Genomic DNA, 20,974 nt, shown 5'->3' with positions numbered 1-20,974 from the left:
AATATTGCGCATGCACGACTGAACGAATCGCTCCCTGAGTCAAAAGGAATGAATCGTTCAAGAACGACACATCACTAGAGAAGAAACATACTTCCATACTTCTTTTTGCCAAAACCCTTTATCCATGAAACATGTTTTATTAGGTCATGCTTGGTTTAATTACCTTTGATTATCTTTATTCCAAAAGTGTGGATTTCAGGAACAAAATGTAGTAAAACTTTAAAACTGGTCAAATAATACAACATTTGTATCATATAGTATACATGTTATTTATATTTTGCATTTGATTTGTTTAACCACTACAGTGATAAAGTACACATTCTGTTGGCCATCATACACACAATCCACCATCCCCTGCAATGGATTAAAAAAAACAAAAACAAAACAAAAGTTAATTCTGAGAACGTTTACCCATGTCCTCATGTATGTGTGCAATAGTGGCCTCATAGCATGAGAAAATCTAAGTCTTTCCCATTAGAAGTGCTTCAGCAAACTTGGGAAAAAAATATTAGTCAAAAGGGCAAGTAGCAAACTGTGGCCTCATAGCATGAGAAAATCTAAGTCTTTCCCATATTACCTGCCATGTACTAATGCAAACAGCTTTTAAATCTTTTTTTGATCTGTATCATAAATCATCATTTGCATTTGCAGATGTCACTTGGTTTGATATTTTCTTTTCAGTCATATAATTATGGATCAAAGTACAGATGATGATGTCATGGACAGTTTTTATTTTTAGTCATATAATTATGGATCAAAGTACGACATTAGTTCAGTGTCACACAGAAATCCAAATGATATCAATCTTCCAGTGATAATTATGGATCAAAGTACAGATGATGATGTCATGGACAGTTTTCATGAAACAGATCAAGAAGCAGATGATGCCTTGGCTCCTTCTCCAGCGACACATCAAACCCCAGATAACATGATGTACAATATTCCAGTGTTACATGATGAAAAATGTACAGAAGACAATAATGACTCTTTTGTGACAGGCTTTACCACTAAAATAGAATTTCAGATGCAACCAACTTCAGTTCTTTCCACATCACTTGAGCAAGACCTTGGTGTAAAGTCTCCTGGAACCTTAAATAAAGCACATGGAGAATACAAGGTAAATGTGATAATACACTTAAAAATAAAGGGTTTAAAAATCAGTTTTCGCCATGATCCCATAGAAGAACCACTCTGGGTTTCTACAAAGAACCTTTCAGTGAACAGTTCTTGAAACCCTAGTGAAAAAATATATACACTAAAATGGTATACTTTGCTAATTTTGTGCTTAATGCTATTTAATTGTGTAGAAGTAGTGTTGAGGTCCTACTAAAGATATATGTATATTTGATTGTGCTAAACTGGAACTATTGCAAGTATACTTCAGTTACGCTTTAAATATTTTAAATTTAAAGACTGATATTCAGAAATCATTCAGACCTTTTTAAAACTGATATTAAAACACATTTAAGGCATAATATTAAGAAATGTGCATTGTGCAATAAAGAAATACTCCAAATAAAGTTTAATTATAATTTTATATCAGGAAGTCTTAAGTGATATGTCAATAAATATGTTAATGGATTTGAAGAATACTTAGTATGAAATAAACTTATTTTAAATAAATTGGTATAGATTTTTTATTTTTATGTTTTTATTTTTTTTTTTTGGTGGGTGGTAATTATTTATTTTTTTTAAGATGATGATAATGAAGATTTTTTTTTTTTTAGTGGTGGGTATTATTGATGGAAGTGTCTTTTTAAAGTTTTATTCTTCTTGCACTTAAAAATGAAAGTGTTCCAAAAGGGGGTTTTCACAGTGATGCTATAGAATAACCAAAGAAACTTTCAGTGAACAGTTCTTGAAATAATAATTTTTCTCAGTGTAAATTATATTTCATTAATCTAAAAAACCTTTTTGGACTAAAAAAAGTATCTTTTGTGGAATGGAAAGTTTCTTTGGATGTTAAACCTTTCATGGAAGCATCAATGCAAGTAAAGGTCCTTTATTTTTAAGAGTGTACCTAAGTTACATACGCTACATGGCCCAGTTTTCTAGAAATTGGTCAAAGGTTTGGCCATTTTTTATATAGATTTAACTGTTTCAAGTAGTGTTTTAGAATAAACATAGAAGTGTGATGTTCAGATGCATAAAAATTGTAACTCTAACACAGTTAAACAACCTTTAAAAAATCATTGTAATAAGAAACAGATAATTTCTTGTTATCTCTCCAGGATAATGTAAAACCAGTGGAAGAAAGGAGTAACCCGAAACCTGATGATAATGCAAACATTGTTGCACATGTTTGCTCAGGCTTTAATGATTCATCTCACAACAACACAGGTAAGAAATGCAACTGGTACAAAGTTCTGTCATGAAACTCTAGATGGCACAGGTCTATAGGTTTTAACTCAATCTGAAATAATCACATCATTATTCACATGGCGCAGCTGACTGGTTCTAGTTGCATCAGCAGTCATTGAGCTTGCTGCTCAACATTGAAAAACTCAGCGAGCCAGTACTTGCTGTAGCAGTTGCAGCGCACATCGGAAACCCTCCACCAACCCCAGTATACCTCTATAGATCTGCTATGGGATTATTTAAAGTATGGTCTATATGCAGGGTTATTTCATATATTTTATATATGTGCAGCAGCAGTATTTCTTACATGCTCACAGCAGCATGTCTGTGGATGTATTGGCAGTAGCAAGTCTTGGCACTTGCTCTGCCACAGCAGCAGAAGCATTGTAGATTTATTCCACCAAGACCAAACACATTAACAATGTCATGTATATTACCATACTAAACTTTCATGACAGAACTGTGTATCAGTAAGAAGCACTATTTCATTAATATATATTGTGGTGTGTTCTTACATTCTCTGAGTTTGAGAACAGCTCTGTGTTGTTTATTTTTGGATCCTGATTTGACTGTTGCATTATTTGGAAGCTCTGATGCTGTCCAGTTTGGATGTGACAACGTTTTACTTGAAGATAAACAACTCTGTCATAAAAACGCAGAATTTCCAATGATCATTCAAGAGAGGAAGATATCAGAACATTGTGTCTCAGTGATCAACATGATTGGCTCCCATGAGACTGATCTCAAACCTCTCAATCCTGTTCTTTGTCAACTAGTGAATGAAAATGAAATCCATGCCTTCATCTTTGTTGTGCGATTGGGCCAGTTAACAGATGCTGATAAGATGGGCATTGAATGGCTACAGAGAATATTTGGTGACAGAGTTCTTTCATTTGTGATTATTGTCTTTACCTATGAGAAAGAGGAAGAGTGTGACACCATAATAGATGACCTGAAGAACAACTCTGTTCTGGAGCAGCTGCTGAATAAATGTGGAGGAAGATATCACACCTGCAGCAAGATCATGAACAAAAAATCAGAGATGAGAGAACTGATGGACAGAATCAAGCGTCTGTTCACTGACAATAATCAGCAGTGCTACAGCAGAGAGATATATAGCTCTTTGAGAGACCCACAAAACAGTGAATATCAAAGTGGTAACACAGCTTCTATGTTCATGTTTGGCTTACATTTTCCACAACTTCATTTCAACATTTTATTTAAAAATTCAAAAATAATACTGCAATATATTCAAATATTATAAATATTATGAAAGTTTTTTGAGGAATTATGCCTGTATATTTTTTTATTTAACATGATCACATTAGTATTTGTAGGTATTCGTAAGTGTGGTTCAAGCACACAGACATTGTTTTAAGGGGGAGTCCCCGCCCACTCTTCATAAATTGTTTTAAAAAATCATGTATTAATATCAAGCTTAAAAAACACTCAAACAGACTGAAAGTAATCACTGAAATCATGTATTAATATATTACAGCTTCAGTTCAGTGAGTTCAATGATGATTCTGAAAGATAGAAGAGTTGCTTGTCGCTACTTTCATATGATGCTGCTAAAAGAACATTATTTTGTGTATTTGGTGTAATGAAATGGTTTATGCGGTTTAAGGTTAAAAAAACACATTATTTTCCCACTGTCTGTACATATTGTTTCTCCTCTATGCCCCGCCTTTCTGAAACGCGTAGTTTTTTTTACAAAGCTCATCATTCTGAAAAGCAAGGTGTGCTCTGATTGGCCAGCTATCCAGTGGGTTGTGATTGGCCGAATGCCTCAAGCGTGTGATGGAAATGTTACGCCTTTTACCATACTGTGATGCTGTGTGTCCCAGTCAGAACACCACGTGACAAGACAATAACAATAAAACCCATTACAAAGGAGGCATTTGTTGCATCCAGTGGGGACATAATTACGGATAATAATGACTTATACTGTTTTTTACGGTTGCGTTGCATCGCGCCGCGTTAAACATAAAACATAAACATAAACGCGTAAACATAAAACCATGTCTGCATTTTTGATTGGAGAAACAACAAACAAGCGCTACTCTACACCAGTGGTTCTCAATTTCAGTCCTTGCACCCCCCAGCCCTGCATATTTTGCAAGTCTCTCTTTGTTAACCCACCTGATTTAGATAATCAGCTCGTTAAAAGTGAGCTCTGTGCATGACCTGTGTTCCCATTGACATGGTCCCTACACAGTGTTCATTGCTCCCTACTCCCTGAGCAGGGGAAATTGTTGAAGTTTACCTCACTTCAGAACATTCATTCACAGATTTGCACTGTGCAACATCTTCACACATGGAGGCAAGTGTGACATCATATACCTCTGTAAATAAATACAATTTAAATTCATGTCTCGCACACTTCAATGCACTTTGAATAGAACATATACTTTCACTTTGAATTGGAATAATGCCAGAATATCCTGTGATGTCCTCTTCGCAGGGCACTTAAATTAGAATAGAACAAACATCTGAAGCAATAAGAGAAACATACAACATATGCAGAGATGGGGGGCGCGAGGACTGGAACTGAGAACCGCTGACCTACCCCAACCCTAAACCTACCCTTACAGTAGGATAAATACAGTGTTGGTAGCATAATCTGATAGGTAGCATTATTTGTTAGAACACCAGGACACGGCATGATCACAGTATGTTAAAGGGGTCATGACATGGGTTTTTTTATTTTATTATTATGGTCCCCTAGGTGCAATTATAGTATTACTATTTTTTTTTTTTAATTTTTTTTTTTTAACTTTTAAAATGTAGTGAATTATGACATTTTCCTATGGAGGAATTATTGAGTCAGATTATAAACTAAAAGTCTTAAACCAAAACTAAAAATCTAAATTTGAAACTTAAAGTCCAAGTCGAAAATTAATTTGGTATTTAGGATTGGGCATTTGGTATTTAGGATAGGGCATTTGTATTTAGGATTGGGCATTTCCTATTTAGGGGTTGGGCATTTGGTCAATAGTTAGCCATTTAGGATTTTAGGATTGGGCATTTGGGGATTTAGGATTGTGAATTTGGTATTTAGGATTGGGCATTTAATCATTTAGCCATTTAGGATTGAGGATTGGGCATTTGAAGATTGGAGGATTGGGCATGTGAGGATTGAGGAGTGTATGCAAATTAGGAGGCGTGGCCCAAATACTGGAGGCTGGCTTTTGAAAGGGCTGGTGCCCAGAGGCACCTTATGGACAGCAGAGGGAGCTCCCAGTGTTAAGGACCACACTGTAATGAAACCAAACGGAGCGAGTGAGCGGCTTGAGCGAGGACTGTGTGATAACTTCAACTTAATGACAGCTTTGTAACATTTGTGACCCTCAGACTATATTATGGCGGCTTTCAATGCCATTAATAACCGAGCGTACAACTGATGCTTGCGCGCGGTAAATAACTTCCGTGAGATGAAAAACAAAATCGCACGCGAGGAAACGGGAGCCCGCGAGCTTTTTTGGACTCAAACCGCGCGCGTGACATGTTCTCTGGGGCGCGCAAAGACAAGCCCTCGCGCGCGCATGATCATTCCCCAGCTGCTCGCGCTCGATCTTCTCACCTGCTCGCTATAACACTTTTATTTTTGTCAGTCGTGGGGCGGGGCTTGCTGTTTTAATTGTTATCTCAAATGTCATTGGTTATTCCCAGGGGGCAAGGAAGTCGACCGGAAGTTGAAGTCGGCCGCGTGCCGCCATCTTGTAGCAGAACTTCACTTGCGTTAGCATGCCCATTGACTCCCATTCATTTTTTTGCGTCACTTTGACAGAGAATAACTTTACAGATCCGAGGCGTTTAAAAGACTCATTTGTCCATTATTTATTTCTAAGATACACGACAATGTATAAACGGGCTCCATTACCTTCTATGTTACATTATGGCCCCGTAGAAACAGTTTTTGTAAAAATAGGCTAACGATTGCGTCATAACCACCTCGACTCTCTGTCGCACAGTAGAGAAATTACCGTACAGACAGGGGAGAAGCTCGCAGACAATCGGGGAGGACGTCAAAGAGATATGGCGTACTGGTGTTACATTTTAAAATACTATACAAAATAATAATCAGAATACTTACTCCTGCTCACTCACACCAAAAGAACTCCCCGCTCAAGCTCGCCGTCTCTGCAAGATTAACGATGGCAGTTTGCACGCACAGCTACTAGAAGATTTACATCTGTCAGACAGGTTGCTGACGTAGCTTGAGTCTGCGCGTCAGAAACGGAAGTGCTAAAAATCGCTAAAAATGGGCTTCACTTGTCTCAATTGAGTTCCAATGGGGTCGCTGTGTCCATTTCTTTTACTGTCTATGGTTATTCCCCTTTTCCTGAAGTCAGTATTGGACGCCTGTTATAAGATGATTAATAATTCACTTGACTTGACACATGGCTTCATCAGTGGACCAGATACAAGTGAGTTATCATTTCATTTGCTTGTTTTATTTATTTTTGTCTTTATTTCATGTAATTTAATGCATTGTTCATAGAGTAGATCTTTTCTAGATACTTGATTAACTGGAAGTCTTCTGATTATTAGTGACTGCAGTCTTGTGATGATAAGAGATACACATATGAACCCTTTTACACAAGGCTGTAATAACACACACACACACACACACACACACACACACACACACACACACACACACACACACATATATATAAAGCTAAAGGAATGACAGTAAAGTGTTTAAAAAGTTTTATCTTTAATCTTGTTTTATCTTTAAAATATATATATATACTAGATAGTATATATATATATATATATATATATATATATATATAAAAGTTTTATCTTTAATATATATATATATATATATATATATATATATATATATATATATATATATATATATATAAAGTTATATTTTTTTTTTCCTTTGTATTTGCAGGTCGTGTACGTGAATGCAGAAAATAACAACCGAGCCTCGACATCATACCTATTCTTCTCAGAAGGAATCCAGAAATTTGGCTGTCAAGGCAAGTACAGTGAAGAAAAAAACATTTGAATTTTTTTTTCTTCTGGAAATGTATTGCTTTTTTTTTTTTTTTTTTTTTTTAAATCAGGGTCATGGGAGACCAAGGAATGGAGGATGTACAGATTGCCAGGTTCATGTTTTCTTCAAGAGGCACCAAGCAACATAGTTTCATATCTGGTAAACTGTCCATAATCAAAGGTAAAGAGATATGAGGGGAACCTGTTTTAGTTACCCTTTCACAACACTGCTGTTTATGTGTTAATCTAAGTGGATTTTTAATAATGTATTAAACTGATAAATCTTCAGGACATCAAAGAGCCGTATCTAGACTGGGACATAGTTCTGATTTTTTTTTTTTTTTTTTTTAATTCCCCCACATTGTAGAAAAAAAAACAAATCCAGTTCTTTGACAGGGAAATTAGCACCAGTGAATTCAGCAGGTGTTGAGTGTCCTCAACCCATCCAACTCATACAGGATTAACATTCTTGAACAACAGCTCTGAAATCTAGCTTCTAGCTACTAGCTTCTCTAATCTTTTTGTATTCTATCTATTTTTATTTTCTTTTTATTTATTACACAATTAACAAAAAGCAAAAAAAAAAGGCCTCTAACACTAGCTTGCTCTATTTTTTTCTATTCTAGCTAAATTAAAAAAACTTGCTATGTGTACTGCGTTAAGCTAACTGTGACTTGTTATAGCACTTATGTATTATTGCTCTTTTGTTGATTTTGATTGCTTCCACTGTCCTTATCTGTAGCCGCTTTGGACATAAAAGTGTCTGCTAAATGAAAATGTAAATATAAATCTTCCACAGGCATAATAGAAGCTGCTATGCACCTGTAACAATATAAAACTCCATAATCACGGGAAGAAGGAGGCGGGAACCGGCGAACACTCAAATAAAACTTTAATAACAAAATAAACACAAAACAACGCGACAGCCCCTCACGGTCGACTGCCGCGCACAAACAGAAACCAAACCACAAAATAAAACCCAGGCCTGGTCCTCTCTCGTCCTTCACTGTCATCGCTCCTCTTTTGTATCCTCCCAATCTCCTCCGTGGGACTCGAGACCGGTGAGTGGAGCAGGTGTCGCTCATTTCCCAATCACTCCACCGGCCTCCCTCCGTTCCCACGGCTCTCGGCCCCGCCCCACTCGTCACAGCACCATCTAGATTTGGCTCTTCAATATACTAATGATTTAGCCGTTAAATACATAGTTAAAAATCCACTTAGACTAATGCATAAACAGCAGTGTGGAGAAAGAGTAAAGACAGCAGGGTCTCCATTCCTCATATCTCTCAGATTAGTACATTTTGTGTGTGTCAGTCCAATGTGCCACAGCTGCTCTGAGCTTCGACTGCCTTCTGAGGAGAGTGCATGAAGAGTCCAGGCTTCTGCAAATGTTGTCCAAGTCTGCCTGGATTCTTGGGAGAAAAGTGTACTGTACACTAAACAGGTCCTCAACCACTGATAAGTCACGCAATCCTTCTGCCTCCAGCAAGTGCAAGCATGTCATGAGTCACCATGATCCTGACATCACACCAAATGCATTCAATCCTTTTAGAAACAGTGAAAATTGAAATAAATGTATAGGTTTAAAATCAGATCAGTTATTTATTATTAATAAGATATTTTGTTACATAAAGGGTGACATTGAAAAGCTACCTACAGATTACTAAAGTTACTAAATTTAGGCCTAAATGAAATTTCAGACAACTGTACTTTACCTTTGATTATGGACAGTTTACCAGATATGAAACTATGTTGCTCGGTGCCTCTTGAAGAAAACATGAACCTGGCAATCTGTACATCCTCCAGTCCTTGGTCTCCCATGACCCTGATTTAAAGAAGAAAAAATGAAATACATTTCCAGAAGAAAAAAAAATTCAAATGTTTTTTTCTTCACTGTACTTGCCTTGACAGCCAAATTTCTGGATTCCTTCTGAGAAGAATAGGTATGATGTCCGAGGCTCGGTTATATTTTCTGCATTCCCGTACACAACCTGCAAATACAAAGGAACAAAAAAAAAAAAACAATTATATCTATATATATATATCTATATATATATATAATATATATATCTATATATAAAGATTAAAACAAGATTAAAGATTAAAACTTTTTGTAAACACTGTTACTGTATTCCTTTAGCTTTATATATATGTGTGTGTGTGTGTGTGTGTGTGTGTTATTACAGCCTGGAAAAAAGGGTTCATATGTGTATCTCTTATCATCACAAGACTGCAGTGCACTAATAATCAGAAGACCTTCCTGTTAATGAAGTATCTGGAAGAAGATCTACTCTATGAACAATGCATTAAATTACATGAAATAAAGACAAAAATAAATAAAAAACCGCAAATGAAATGATAACTCACTTGTATCTGGTCCACTGATGAAGCCATGTGTTCAAGTCAAGTGAATTATTAATGCCATCTTATAACAGGCGTCCAATACTGACTTCAGGAAAAAGGGGAATAACCAATGACATTTGAGATAACAATTAAAACAGCAAATACCCCCCCCCGCCCCACGACTGACAAAAATAAAAGTGTTATAGCGAGCAGGTGAGAAGATCGAGCGCGAGCAGCTGGGGAATGATCATGCGCGCGCGAGGGCTTGTATTGCGCGCAGAGAACGTCACGCGCACGAGAGAGTTTGAAATGAGCTCGCGGGCTCCCGTTTCCTCGCGTGCGATTTTGTTTTTCATCTCACGGAAGTGATTTACCGCGCGCGCAAGCATCAGTTGTACGCTTGGTTAGAATGCGCATTGAAAATGCCGCCATAGTATAGTCTGAGGGCACAAATGTTACAAAGCTGTCATTAAGTTGAAGTTATCACACAGTCCGCTCGCTCAAGCGCGTCACTCGACCCGTTTGGTTTTCATTACAGTGTGCTCCTTAGCACCGGGAGCTCCCTCTGCTGTCCATAATGTGCCTCTGCGCACCAGCCATTTCAAACCCAGCCTCCAGTATTTGGGCCACGAGCCTCCTAATTTGCAGGACACTCCTCAATCCTTCAAATGCCCAATCCTCAATCCTAAGGGCTAAAATGAGTTTAAATGCCCAAATCCTAAATCCCCAAATGCCCGCGCCAATCCTAAATCCTAAATAGCTAAATGACCAAATGCCCAACCCTAAATAGGAAATGCCCAATCCTAAATACAAAATGCGCTATTCATAAAATACCAAAATTAATTTTCGACTTGGACTTTAAGTTTCAAATTTAGATTTTTAGTTTTGGTTTAAGACTTTTAGTTTTAGACTTTTAGTTTATAATCTGACTCAATAATTCCTCCATACATTCGAAGCGATGGCTCTTGCAATGATAAAACCTTATATGTTTGAGCACATCTGCGTGGCATTGTAATTTTCCTGTACACAGACACACTCGCTGTCCGTCGGAGACTGAACACTTGTGAGGCGCGCGGCGCGACAACGATACGAAATGAGCGTAGTTGTCTTGTGCCGGAGGCGGTCAATATGCAAATGGTTGGAACGTCACTTCGCACCGTGACGTCACTACTTCTTACCATGGATCCAGAACGAGCTGTATTTAGAGCTTGATTAAATAAATGGCTCGTTTAAAATGGGGAGGACGTCTTAAGCTATGAAACTTGCAGGACATTTTAATGGTACAAAGACCTCTTATATTCCAAAAGATCAAGGCAAATTTGGTTTCTCATTTCATGACCCCTTTAAGGGGCATAACATTTCCGTCACATGCTTGAGGTATTTAGCCAATCACAATGCACTGGATAGCTGCCCAATCAAAGAACAACTTGTTTTTCAGACCGTTGAGCTTTGTAAAAATCGACACATTTCAGAAAGGCGTGGCATACAGGAGCAACAATAATGTACATTATGTGGAAAATAATGTATTTTTTAACCGTAAACCACATAAACACATTTCATTACACCAAATACACAAAATAATGTTCTTTTTAGCAGCATCATATGACCCCTTTAATAGATTGATTTGAGGTAATAAAAAGTGGATAAAAATTAATTCGTTTTAATTAAGTTTAATAAATTTTAATCAGTCTGTAAAGAAATCTTTAATCTCCGAAATACTTAAAAATTAAAGTGACATTTAAAGATCTTTATGTATCCTAATGATATTTAAATCATATATATCAAGTTGCAAGACATAATTGAATGTTACCGCTTTATTATGGCATTTGTTATTGAATCGATATATTTTAGTCATGAATGTTCAAAAGAATCTGCACACATCCATTTTGTAACATGGAGTCAGAGACGTTCGGATCCATATGCAGTAGTTTATTATCAGAACGGTCAAACAGGCAATGATCGAAGGACAGCGTCAGGTATGTCAAGGGATATCCAAAATCGAAAACAGGAACAAGCAGAGGTCGGGGCAGGCAGCAGAGAATCACAGTCGGTATAAACAATCCAAGATAAAACACGGAAGGAACAAACACAGGGAAACCGCTCAGAAATGCCAGACAGAACTAAACAAGACTTCGCAAAGACTGAGAGTGATTGTGCTGCTTATATATGGGTGTGTGTGTATTAGCTGCAGGTGTGTGTGTGTAATTAGATGCAGGTGTGTGTGTGTGCAATCAGTCCCAGGAATGAGGCAGGATGGGAAATGGAGTTCGAAAAAGGGGATGGACACAAAAATGCCAGAGTCCTGAGTGGAGTGCCCTCTATTGGAGTTTATGGGCACTCCAGCTAATGATCATGACACATTTGTACTTGAATCTAAAGTTTGGTTGCGCTTTTTTCAATTGTCTTAAAATAACCACTAATAAATCTTTTCCTCTGCTTTAATAAAATCAAGGTGCAGAAACAGTAAGCATCAGTGACAATAATGAACTGACTGTTGGGAGCCTGGTCCAAACTGATAAAGGAGACAAACAAAAGGTACAAACTTACATGCTGAATTAACAGTCCTATTTTTTCATCAGAGCGTTATTCATATTTTAATTAAGACTATTCCACTATGATCGCAAAAGTATTCATATGTATTTTTATTTTTGAATGCAATTATGTTTGCATAGACCTCTAAAATTTGCATAGTATCAAAACATTTTTTGCATATAAACAACTTAGAGAAGTACAAAAATAAATCCTTATTGAATTTATAAATATTGAATATCTATTAATTAATGTAATTAATCAGTTGATTATATTGTATTTATAATCAATGAGATTATGATACAGCCCTTCCCTGGCTTACGAAGTGGGAAGGACAACATTAGACCACCTGTGGGTGCACAGGTCTCACCACAGCGATCTGTAGTACGGCTGAAGGAATAATCTTTATAAAAGCTTTCAGAGTTATTTGTGGTCTGCTGAAAGTAATTTGTTAATCCATTCACACTTTTAAATTTCATTTTAATGATTGATGGATGAAGGGTGAGTAGAACTATGTCACCTGATTGTACCTACACAGTTTAACGGAAGTTACTCCCATAATTGTCACTGTACGTTTATTAGATTGTTAGGTTTTTTAGATTGTTTAAAAGTGGTTGGTTTTGGGTATAGGGTTAAGGGATCTAAAATATATCTAAAAAAAGTAAAAATGGAGCCTCAGATATGTTTATGGTATAATAAAATTTATGTTTATACAGCTGTAAATAAGTAATACCTTCAAATGTTACATACCGATACACGTAACAGTGAGATTAGGGCGCATATTCATATTTGTCAAATGCTTTTAATGTATTACATTTTCAAAAAAAGTGTACAAATTATAGGGGTCATATGGCGTTGCTAAAAAAGAACATTATTTTGTTATTTGGTGTAATGCAATGTGTTTATGTGACAGAAATGTTAAGTCTCTTACCATACTGTGATGCCGTGTCCCGGCGCAACAAGACAAAACCAATAAAACCCATTATAAACAAGGCATTTGTTGCATCCATTGTGGACATAATTACTGATTATAATGACTTATACTGTGATTTTATGTGTTGCATTGCATCGGGCCACGTAAACATAAAACCATGAGCTCATTTCATTTACATGCACGTTAAACGTGGCTTAATAAGCCTAAACGCACTTGGTCATGTAAACGCGGTTCTTTTATCGGAGCATAAACGGCGTAAGCATAAACCGGTTGCAACAGGCAGTTTTTTGCCTCTTACTCCGATTTCGCATGGCATGTAAACGCAATAGTCTGCTTTCTGTTGGCTTATTGAAGTTCGCATGTGTGATACGTAAGAGGAACGCATAGTTCATGCAGATTTAAAGGTGACATATTATGCCCCTTTTTACATTATTTAATAATAATAATTATATAATAAGTCTCTGGTGTCCCCAGAATGTGTCTGTAAAGTTTCAGCTCAAAATACCCCACAGATCATTTATTATATCATTTTGAAATGCCTATTTTGAGTGGAAGCAGAAACATGCTGTTTTTCGTGCCTGTCTCTTTAAATGCAAATGAGCTGCTGCTCCCTGCCCCCTTTTCCAGAATAGAACTTCGTCATTACAGCTTGGACCTGCTAAAAACATCTCTTTTGGTTCTGATTATAATGTTTATCACACTGAAATCATGCATTTTAAACCATATTAGTTAAAGCTTCTGATATAGGGTTTTCTGAGTTCACACATCTGAAGCAAAAGTTCTTATTCACACACAAGTTTACATTAAAAACACATGAGTTACAAAAACAGTCAGTTATGTCTGTGAAGGTTTTAGATCTGTGTGGCAGTGGCAATATACAGTAAATAAATCAATAACTGCACTGCTCTCTTTTATCATATTGGGATCATGCGTTTTAAACCTTATGTGTTTGTATTTGTGGTATATGGTGGTGTGGTTTGTATTTTTTGATGATGCTTTCTCTTTGTGTTTTGTGCTGGTATGTGAATGTAACTTGCAAAATCAAAATGACAGCACTGTGGGTGGAAGCTTACAGATTAAGGGGAGGTAATATTATAATGAGATCCCTTTGCCATGTCACCAAGGGAGTGAAATCAGACACGCTCGTTTTCTCAGACTCTTGCAGAAAAAGGCTTACTAAAACAAAGTTACTGGGTTAATCTTTTTCACGTTTCCTTGGTTGGTAGATATACCGGGGACCTGATTATAGCACTTAAAACCTGGAAAAGTCAGATTTTCATGATATGTCACCTTTAAGCACATCTAGACCGAGCAAACGTCTTGCAGTAAAGAATGAAGGAAATATATCACAAAAGCAGACTTTTTCATGACTCGGAAAATGATTAAAATGTGTTCTCATCTCGTGCACCAGAAGTAGAAGTGGTTCAGTCACAATGCTGCATTTATAACTCCAAGAGAGGACATTTGGGTGGTGTTATGCAAATCTTCCCACATTGTGACGTAGACATGGGGCGTGTTTAAACGAGGCGTTTTAGGAGGGCGTGGACGAGTCTTAACTTTTATAAAGAATATCTCTTTGGGTTTGAGACTTTAGTCTTTGCAACTTTAGGGATCTTATTTATTCACGAACAGCTTGTAAAACTCCAAAGAGAAAGGAAAACCTGAAATCGCATCATATGACCCCTTTAACATTCCTTTTCAACTATTCTGTTTTATGGTACTGTGTTTTTCAGCTATGTGCAGAACAACTCATTGAGAGGCTTCATCTTGAAGGCAAACTGAGAACTGTAGATTTCCTTAAGCCAATTGTACAATCACAGTCCCAAGAGTTTTGTGGAGAAGAACAGCTGGCTTCAGTTTTTCTACAGAAATTGATGATGATGGACTACAGAGCAAAATACCTTCAGATTAAAGAGAATAATGAACAACACACACAACAAAGGAACAATGACTCATCTGAAGATGATGCTGATGCCTTTGATAATATTTTTGGAGAAACTGCTAAACCCTCAGATGAAACAAACAAATTAAATGTGGTCCACTTAATGGATGTTCAGATGGCTGTGTTTCATTGCGCTGATAGTTTCCTAAAGCAGCTCATTGTGACTAAACTATCACAGTGTCAGTATGCTCTGCCTCTGCTTGTACCCAATCCATTCACACAACAGATTGAGTTCCCGCTCTGGACATTTCGTCAAATTAACAAGAGCTGGAAGACAATTGATGAAACAGGTAAAATATCTAGCAAATTCCTGCCAGTCTACAAAACAGAAACCCCAATGGTGGCTTTCTTCAGATTTGGTCCTGCATCCTTATCCAAGTCTCAACTAATGAACAGCCTGATCAATGAGAAGCACAACACATTCTTCCACAGGAACTGCCCAGGCAGCAGCAGAACCAGAGTGCTGATGGACGGAGTGGTGGAGATCGCTTGGTACTGTCCATCTGGAGAGAAAACAGACAGATTTAATCATTGTGTTGCGTTCTGTAACCTCCATGGTGATGCAGGAGCCCATGAAAAACAGCTGGGTGTCCTGACTGAAATGGCCTCTGTAAATGTTGCTATTTTACCACAACTTTACAAGAATGAAAAAAGCATGACCAAGATCCAAACCTTCTACAAGGACTCAACGCCACTCATCTGCCTTCTTACTGATAAGGATTTACCTCTGACAGAAATGCGGAAAGGGAAATACAAAATTGGTTTGAAAGGCAGAAATCAGTCAGTTGTTTTTGAAGAAATCAGAAGAGCTATAAAAAATGGACTCTTGTCTACTGAATCATGTTCCTTCTTTAAGCTTGAAGATGTGTCCAAAAACAACGATTTCAGAGTAGATGAGGTTAATGATGATGACTGCAGGAAAGGAAAAGAAGCAGCACAGCAGATGATAAATTTACTGAAGGATAAAGATCTGACTGAAATCAAAGAATCATTCCTGCCATGTCAGGGAAACCTGTGGCATCAGTGGTGCCAGAAGAATAAAGAACTTCATCGACCTACATCAGGAGAACTACATAAGGGAAGCAACATTGAAAAGAACAAAAGTTTAAAAAAATCAGAAATGCAGAAAATCCGTGAACTGCAGCAAAGATCTGTCTTAAGTCAGTTTATGAAAATCTTTATTCAAAAACTGAATTCACCTCTAGGAAATGAAGAGGCATATTTTCTGAAATGGCTGGGCATCCTGCTAGACAACTACACTACTGAAAGCCTTTCAGCCCTTCTTCGTGAGTATGATGAAAAATGGTCAACCGTCCTAAATCTTAAAAAGAAACATGATAAATCACTGCAAATGACAGCAGCACAAGTTGAACTTGAGAAAGTATCTGAGAAACTACAAGCTGCAACCTTTGGCTTGGAGCACATACTGAGAGAGATCGGTCAGGTATATGAATCATGTTCATCTGTAAAGAACAACACAAAAAAGACCTGATGTTAAACTTGCCTCCTCTCTTCCAAGTCTTGCAGCAGAGATGATGATCTCTGGATTTCCACTGGAGCTGATGGATGGCGATGCAGCCCATGTTCCTCTGATCTGGGTTACTGCTGTTCTTGATGCACTTCATCCAGAAACGGGGAGACCAGAGAGTCTATGTGTTGTCAGTTTTAGGGATTCAGAGCTCTGGGAAATCCACCATGCTGAACACCATGTTTGGACTGCAGTTTGCCGTCAGTGCTGGCAGATGCACCAGAGGAGCTTTCATGCAGCTGGTCAGAGTGTCGGAGGAGATGAAAGCACAGCTGAAGTTTGACTATATTCTAGTTGTTGATACTGAGGGACTTCGTGCCCTAGAACTGGCCGGAAGGTCAACAAGAAATCATGACAATGAAATGGCCACATTTGTTGTTGGTCTTGGAAATATGACATTGATCAACATCTTTGGAGAAAACACAGATGAGATGCAGGACATTCTTCAGATTGTTCTTCAGGCCTTCATGAGGATGAAGAAGATCAAACTGAATCCAAGATGCATGTTTGTGCATCAGAACGTTTCTGATGTTACAGCTGGAGAGAGAAAAACATGGAGGGAAGGAGACGACGACTGCAGGAGAAACTGGATGAGATGACTAAACTCGCCTGCTAGCTAAAGAGGAAGACTGTGATACAGAGTTTTTCAGTGACGTCATTGCGTTTGACGTTCAGAAGGATGTGAAGTATTTTGCACAGCTCTGGGAAGGCAGCCCACCAATGGCACCACCGAACCCCGACTACAGCAGAAATATTCAGGAGTTAAAGGACACCATTCTCTCAAAAGCTTCAGAATCTAATGGCATTACACTGTCTCAGTTCAGAATGCGTATTATTGATCTGTGGAATGCACTGCTGAATGAAAACTTTGTGTTCAGCTTCAAAAACACACTCGAGATTGCGGTATACAGAAAACTGGAAACTAAATACAGTGACTGGACGTGGAGCCTCAGAAGTGCCATGATCGGCATAGAAGACAAATTCTACAACAGAATTGCAAATGGAAACATTATGGTTCAGGAAAATGACTTGTTGGCTGACATGAGGATGATCAAGGAGCAGGTAGAAAAATCAATCATGTCTTACTTTGAGGAGGACAAAGACAAAGAAATTCTGTGTCAGTGGCGAGGAAGATTTGAAACCAGAATCAAAGATCTTCATGATGACCTTGTGAAGGCAACAAAAAGAAAGTTAGATGAAGCAATTGAACAGAAAAAAGCCAGGGAGCAGCTGGATCAAAGAAGGACAGAGTATGAAAACAAGCTTTTCAGTCGGAGCAAGGAACTAGCTTTGAGCCTGAGAAATAAAGGAACAGATGAACACATGCTTAAGGAGGAGTTTGACAAAATGTGGAGTAAATGGGTCACTGAAATGACCAAAGACACACCTCCACTGGGAGACATTAACTTCTGGGAGGATGTGACATGGATATTATCTGAAAACCATGAACTGACTCTTGTAGATGAGCGCTTAAAACAAAAAGTCTACAAACTGATAGACCGCCGGAGTGATTATTGTGACTACATGATACTAAAGAAGCATCTGGTGCACTCTGATGAAATGGCATCTTCAGCGGAAGCTACCGAGAGCTTTAAGAAAAGCAAGAGTGGGATGTTCAGTTGGTTCAGTCAAAACGTTATGTCAGGGATAGAATATTTTAGATGGACTCAAAAGCAACAAGAGTACATGGGCCTAAATGCTGAACTTCATTACTCAATAAGGAATCTGACTCACAAAATTATTCAGGAAACTGAAATGATAATGAAGAAGTCACCAGTTAGAACACGAGGATACAATGAGAGTTTTGTTCAAGAAATAACAGACTGTGTTAAAAAATCAGTACAGAAACATCAATCCGAAAGCCAAAAATTACAAATTAAAAAGGGAGTTTACCATAGATCTGAGTCTCCATGTGTGTGAGATTGCCAGACAGACTTTTACTGAACTCCACAAAGAATTCAGAGAAGCAAATGACCCAAGACTTTATCTTAATAACCAGAAAGCTCAATACTGGAACATCTTCAAGAACTACTACAAAGGAGCAACAACAACAACCATACTATGTGAATTCATCTGCAGCAAACTTGAACCATCTATTCTACAAGCAGTTTACAACACAAACTGCTAAAGATTTGGCCACACAAATGAGGTCGGACATAAAAGCTTTACGTGAGAACAGACCAAATCTAGAGAAACACATTCTGAGATCGCTTGCAGAAAAGGAGGACTTTGAGCAGTACATAGAATACATTCATAATCCCAGAGAACACTTCAAACAATTCATAAAGAATGAAGTGAAAAGCTTCTTCACCAAACAAAACAAAATGATTCTAAATATTTTCAAAGGAAATCTAAAACAAAAGGAGCAGACTGTAAATAATGCAATGAAAGCAGCTACAGGAGAGGTCAAGAGTAAGAGTGGTGGTGGTGGCATGTGGTTCAGATGCTTCACCACGGCCCTGACAGATGAGCTGAAACTCACGGAGAACTCATGTGGTGATCTTAGAGAAATTAAAGATTTGGATTTTCTTGAAAAAATCATTTACGGTGACAGTCTGAAGGAGAAGATGACAAACCTACAGAACAGTTTTTTAAAAAGCATTTAATGACATGAAATTGGAGAAGTGCAGGAAAAAACCAGATGAGATTTTGATTGAGCACTTCTGTCAGTGCTGCTGGGTTCAGTGTCCTTTCTGTAAAGCCATCTGCACCAACACAATGGAAGACCATCCTGGAGATCACAGAGTTTCATTCCACCGCAATATTGGACTGAATGGGTGGTTTTACAGAGAAACAACAAACCTTGCTATTGATATCTGCATGACAGCAGTATCGAGTGATCGATCCTTTTACCCAAATTCCTCAGATGATACAGTTCCCTGGAAAGAATACAGAAGAGAAGGTCCTGAATATGCTAACTGGAGCATCACTCCTAACCACTCTGAGCTGCCGTACTGGAAGTGGTTTGTGTGCAGATTCCAGAAAGATCTGGATACATATTACAGTAAGACATTCCAGGGGTATGGTGAGATTCCAGATGAATGGAAACGATACACAAAAAAGGAAGCTCTGGAGAGTTTGGATAAATACATGTAATGGAAAAGTAAACAAATGGCACTCTGTCAGCTCCCAGATTAAAGATGATATTTGTACATCCTGTTTCAAACATCACTGTTTCTGAACTGATAGATGCAGTACATGGTGATTTGATATGATAGTTTTGTTATAAACTGCTGAGCTTTTCATTTAGATGTGGATGTGATAATGCAATGTAATGCTCTGGCTCTAACTGGAATACAACAGATAAATTGTGATGTAAAATCTGAAATTTATTTACTGTTGTTGTTTTATAATGTTGTATCTTATATCTACTCTGGATGAAAACCATGAGTCAACATGTAAAAAAAAAAAACAAAAAAAAAAACAACCACTTTGTTTTGCTTACCAGAGATGAAAATGGACCATGGTTTTCTAATTGTTAACCACTTTAATCTTTAGAAAGCTCTTATAGTATCAATATTTTTTTGTACTCATGGTTATCACAGACATATTGTAGTTCTACAGGTTTTATTAAAATGTGTGATGATTTTAATTCTGAATAAAGCTGAGTGAATGAACTGAAGTTTGTTTTTGTTTGTTTTTTAGTTCATAACTTACATATACCTATGCATAACAGAGGTATGTGAAGACTAAGTAAAAAGCTCTATAATGTAAATGTGTTTATGTGCACTTTAGCTTTAATAGTGACAGACAATATGTAAATAGAGCAAGTTAACGTGTAATAGAAAATACACATTTTAATAAAATTTAAACTGCAACAGATATTTTTATTGCATAACTGTATTAATTAGGTAGTAATTTAGTAGTAATTTAAAACATTCATCTCATCCACACTTTAATATCAACAGCTGTGGCAAATGTCTGCGGTGTTGCTCTATGTGCATTTTTTTTTTTTGAAGGAATATTAAGTGCCCATTTTTATTCTTCAGGCTTTTTCAGGTAAAGTGCGACAAACATTTTAATCTAGTTTGTGCTTAGATAATACAATTTATTACAACAACACATTGTACAAATAGTGTTTTTAAGTGGAAATTTTTCAAAATTTAAAAGAATAATTTTTTAAAATTGGTATATTATTGTATTGTTGTGTTGTTTGTTGTATAATAATAAACTTTTAGCTTTTTTTATTTTTAAACTTCAACAGAAGCATGAATGTAAAGAATTATAAAGCACTCCAAGAGAAGGACAAAAACAACTAACTGAATTACTTCAACAAAAGATCAACATACTATGTGTAGTTTTAAAAGGCCACGATTTACTCAACGAT

At 37.2% G+C, this 20,974-nt stretch overlaps 1 protein-coding gene across 2 annotated transcripts in view; it reads left to right on the top strand.

Moving 5' to 3' along the window:
* Window positions 1-820: 820 nt before the first annotated feature.
* The window catches only part of LOC122134860 (interferon-induced very large GTPase 1), a 35,838-nt gene continuing 15,684 nt past the window's right edge, over window positions 821-20,974 (top strand). The window contains exons 1-2 of one of the 2 annotated variants that reach the window (XM_042711724.1): window positions 821-1,117; window positions 2,232-2,340. In XM_042711724.1, coding sequence (XP_042567658.1) covers window positions 821-1,117; window positions 2,232-2,340 — 406 coding nt within the window. Of the gene's footprint in view, window positions 1,118-2,231; window positions 2,341-2,920; window positions 3,516-12,166; window positions 12,250-20,974 lie in introns of those variants that run through there. The other variant, XM_042711732.1, reaches the window with a different exon arrangement.

This window comes from Cyprinus carpio, chromosome A2 (genome assembly GCF_018340385.1).
Source record: "Cyprinus carpio isolate SPL01 chromosome A2, ASM1834038v1, whole genome shotgun sequence".
In the NCBI taxonomy this organism is placed as follows: domain Eukaryota; kingdom Metazoa; phylum Chordata; class Actinopteri; order Cypriniformes; family Cyprinidae; genus Cyprinus; species Cyprinus carpio.
The sequence above is the reverse complement of the archived record's forward strand: the minus strand, read 5'-3'. Positions and strand labels throughout refer to the sequence as shown.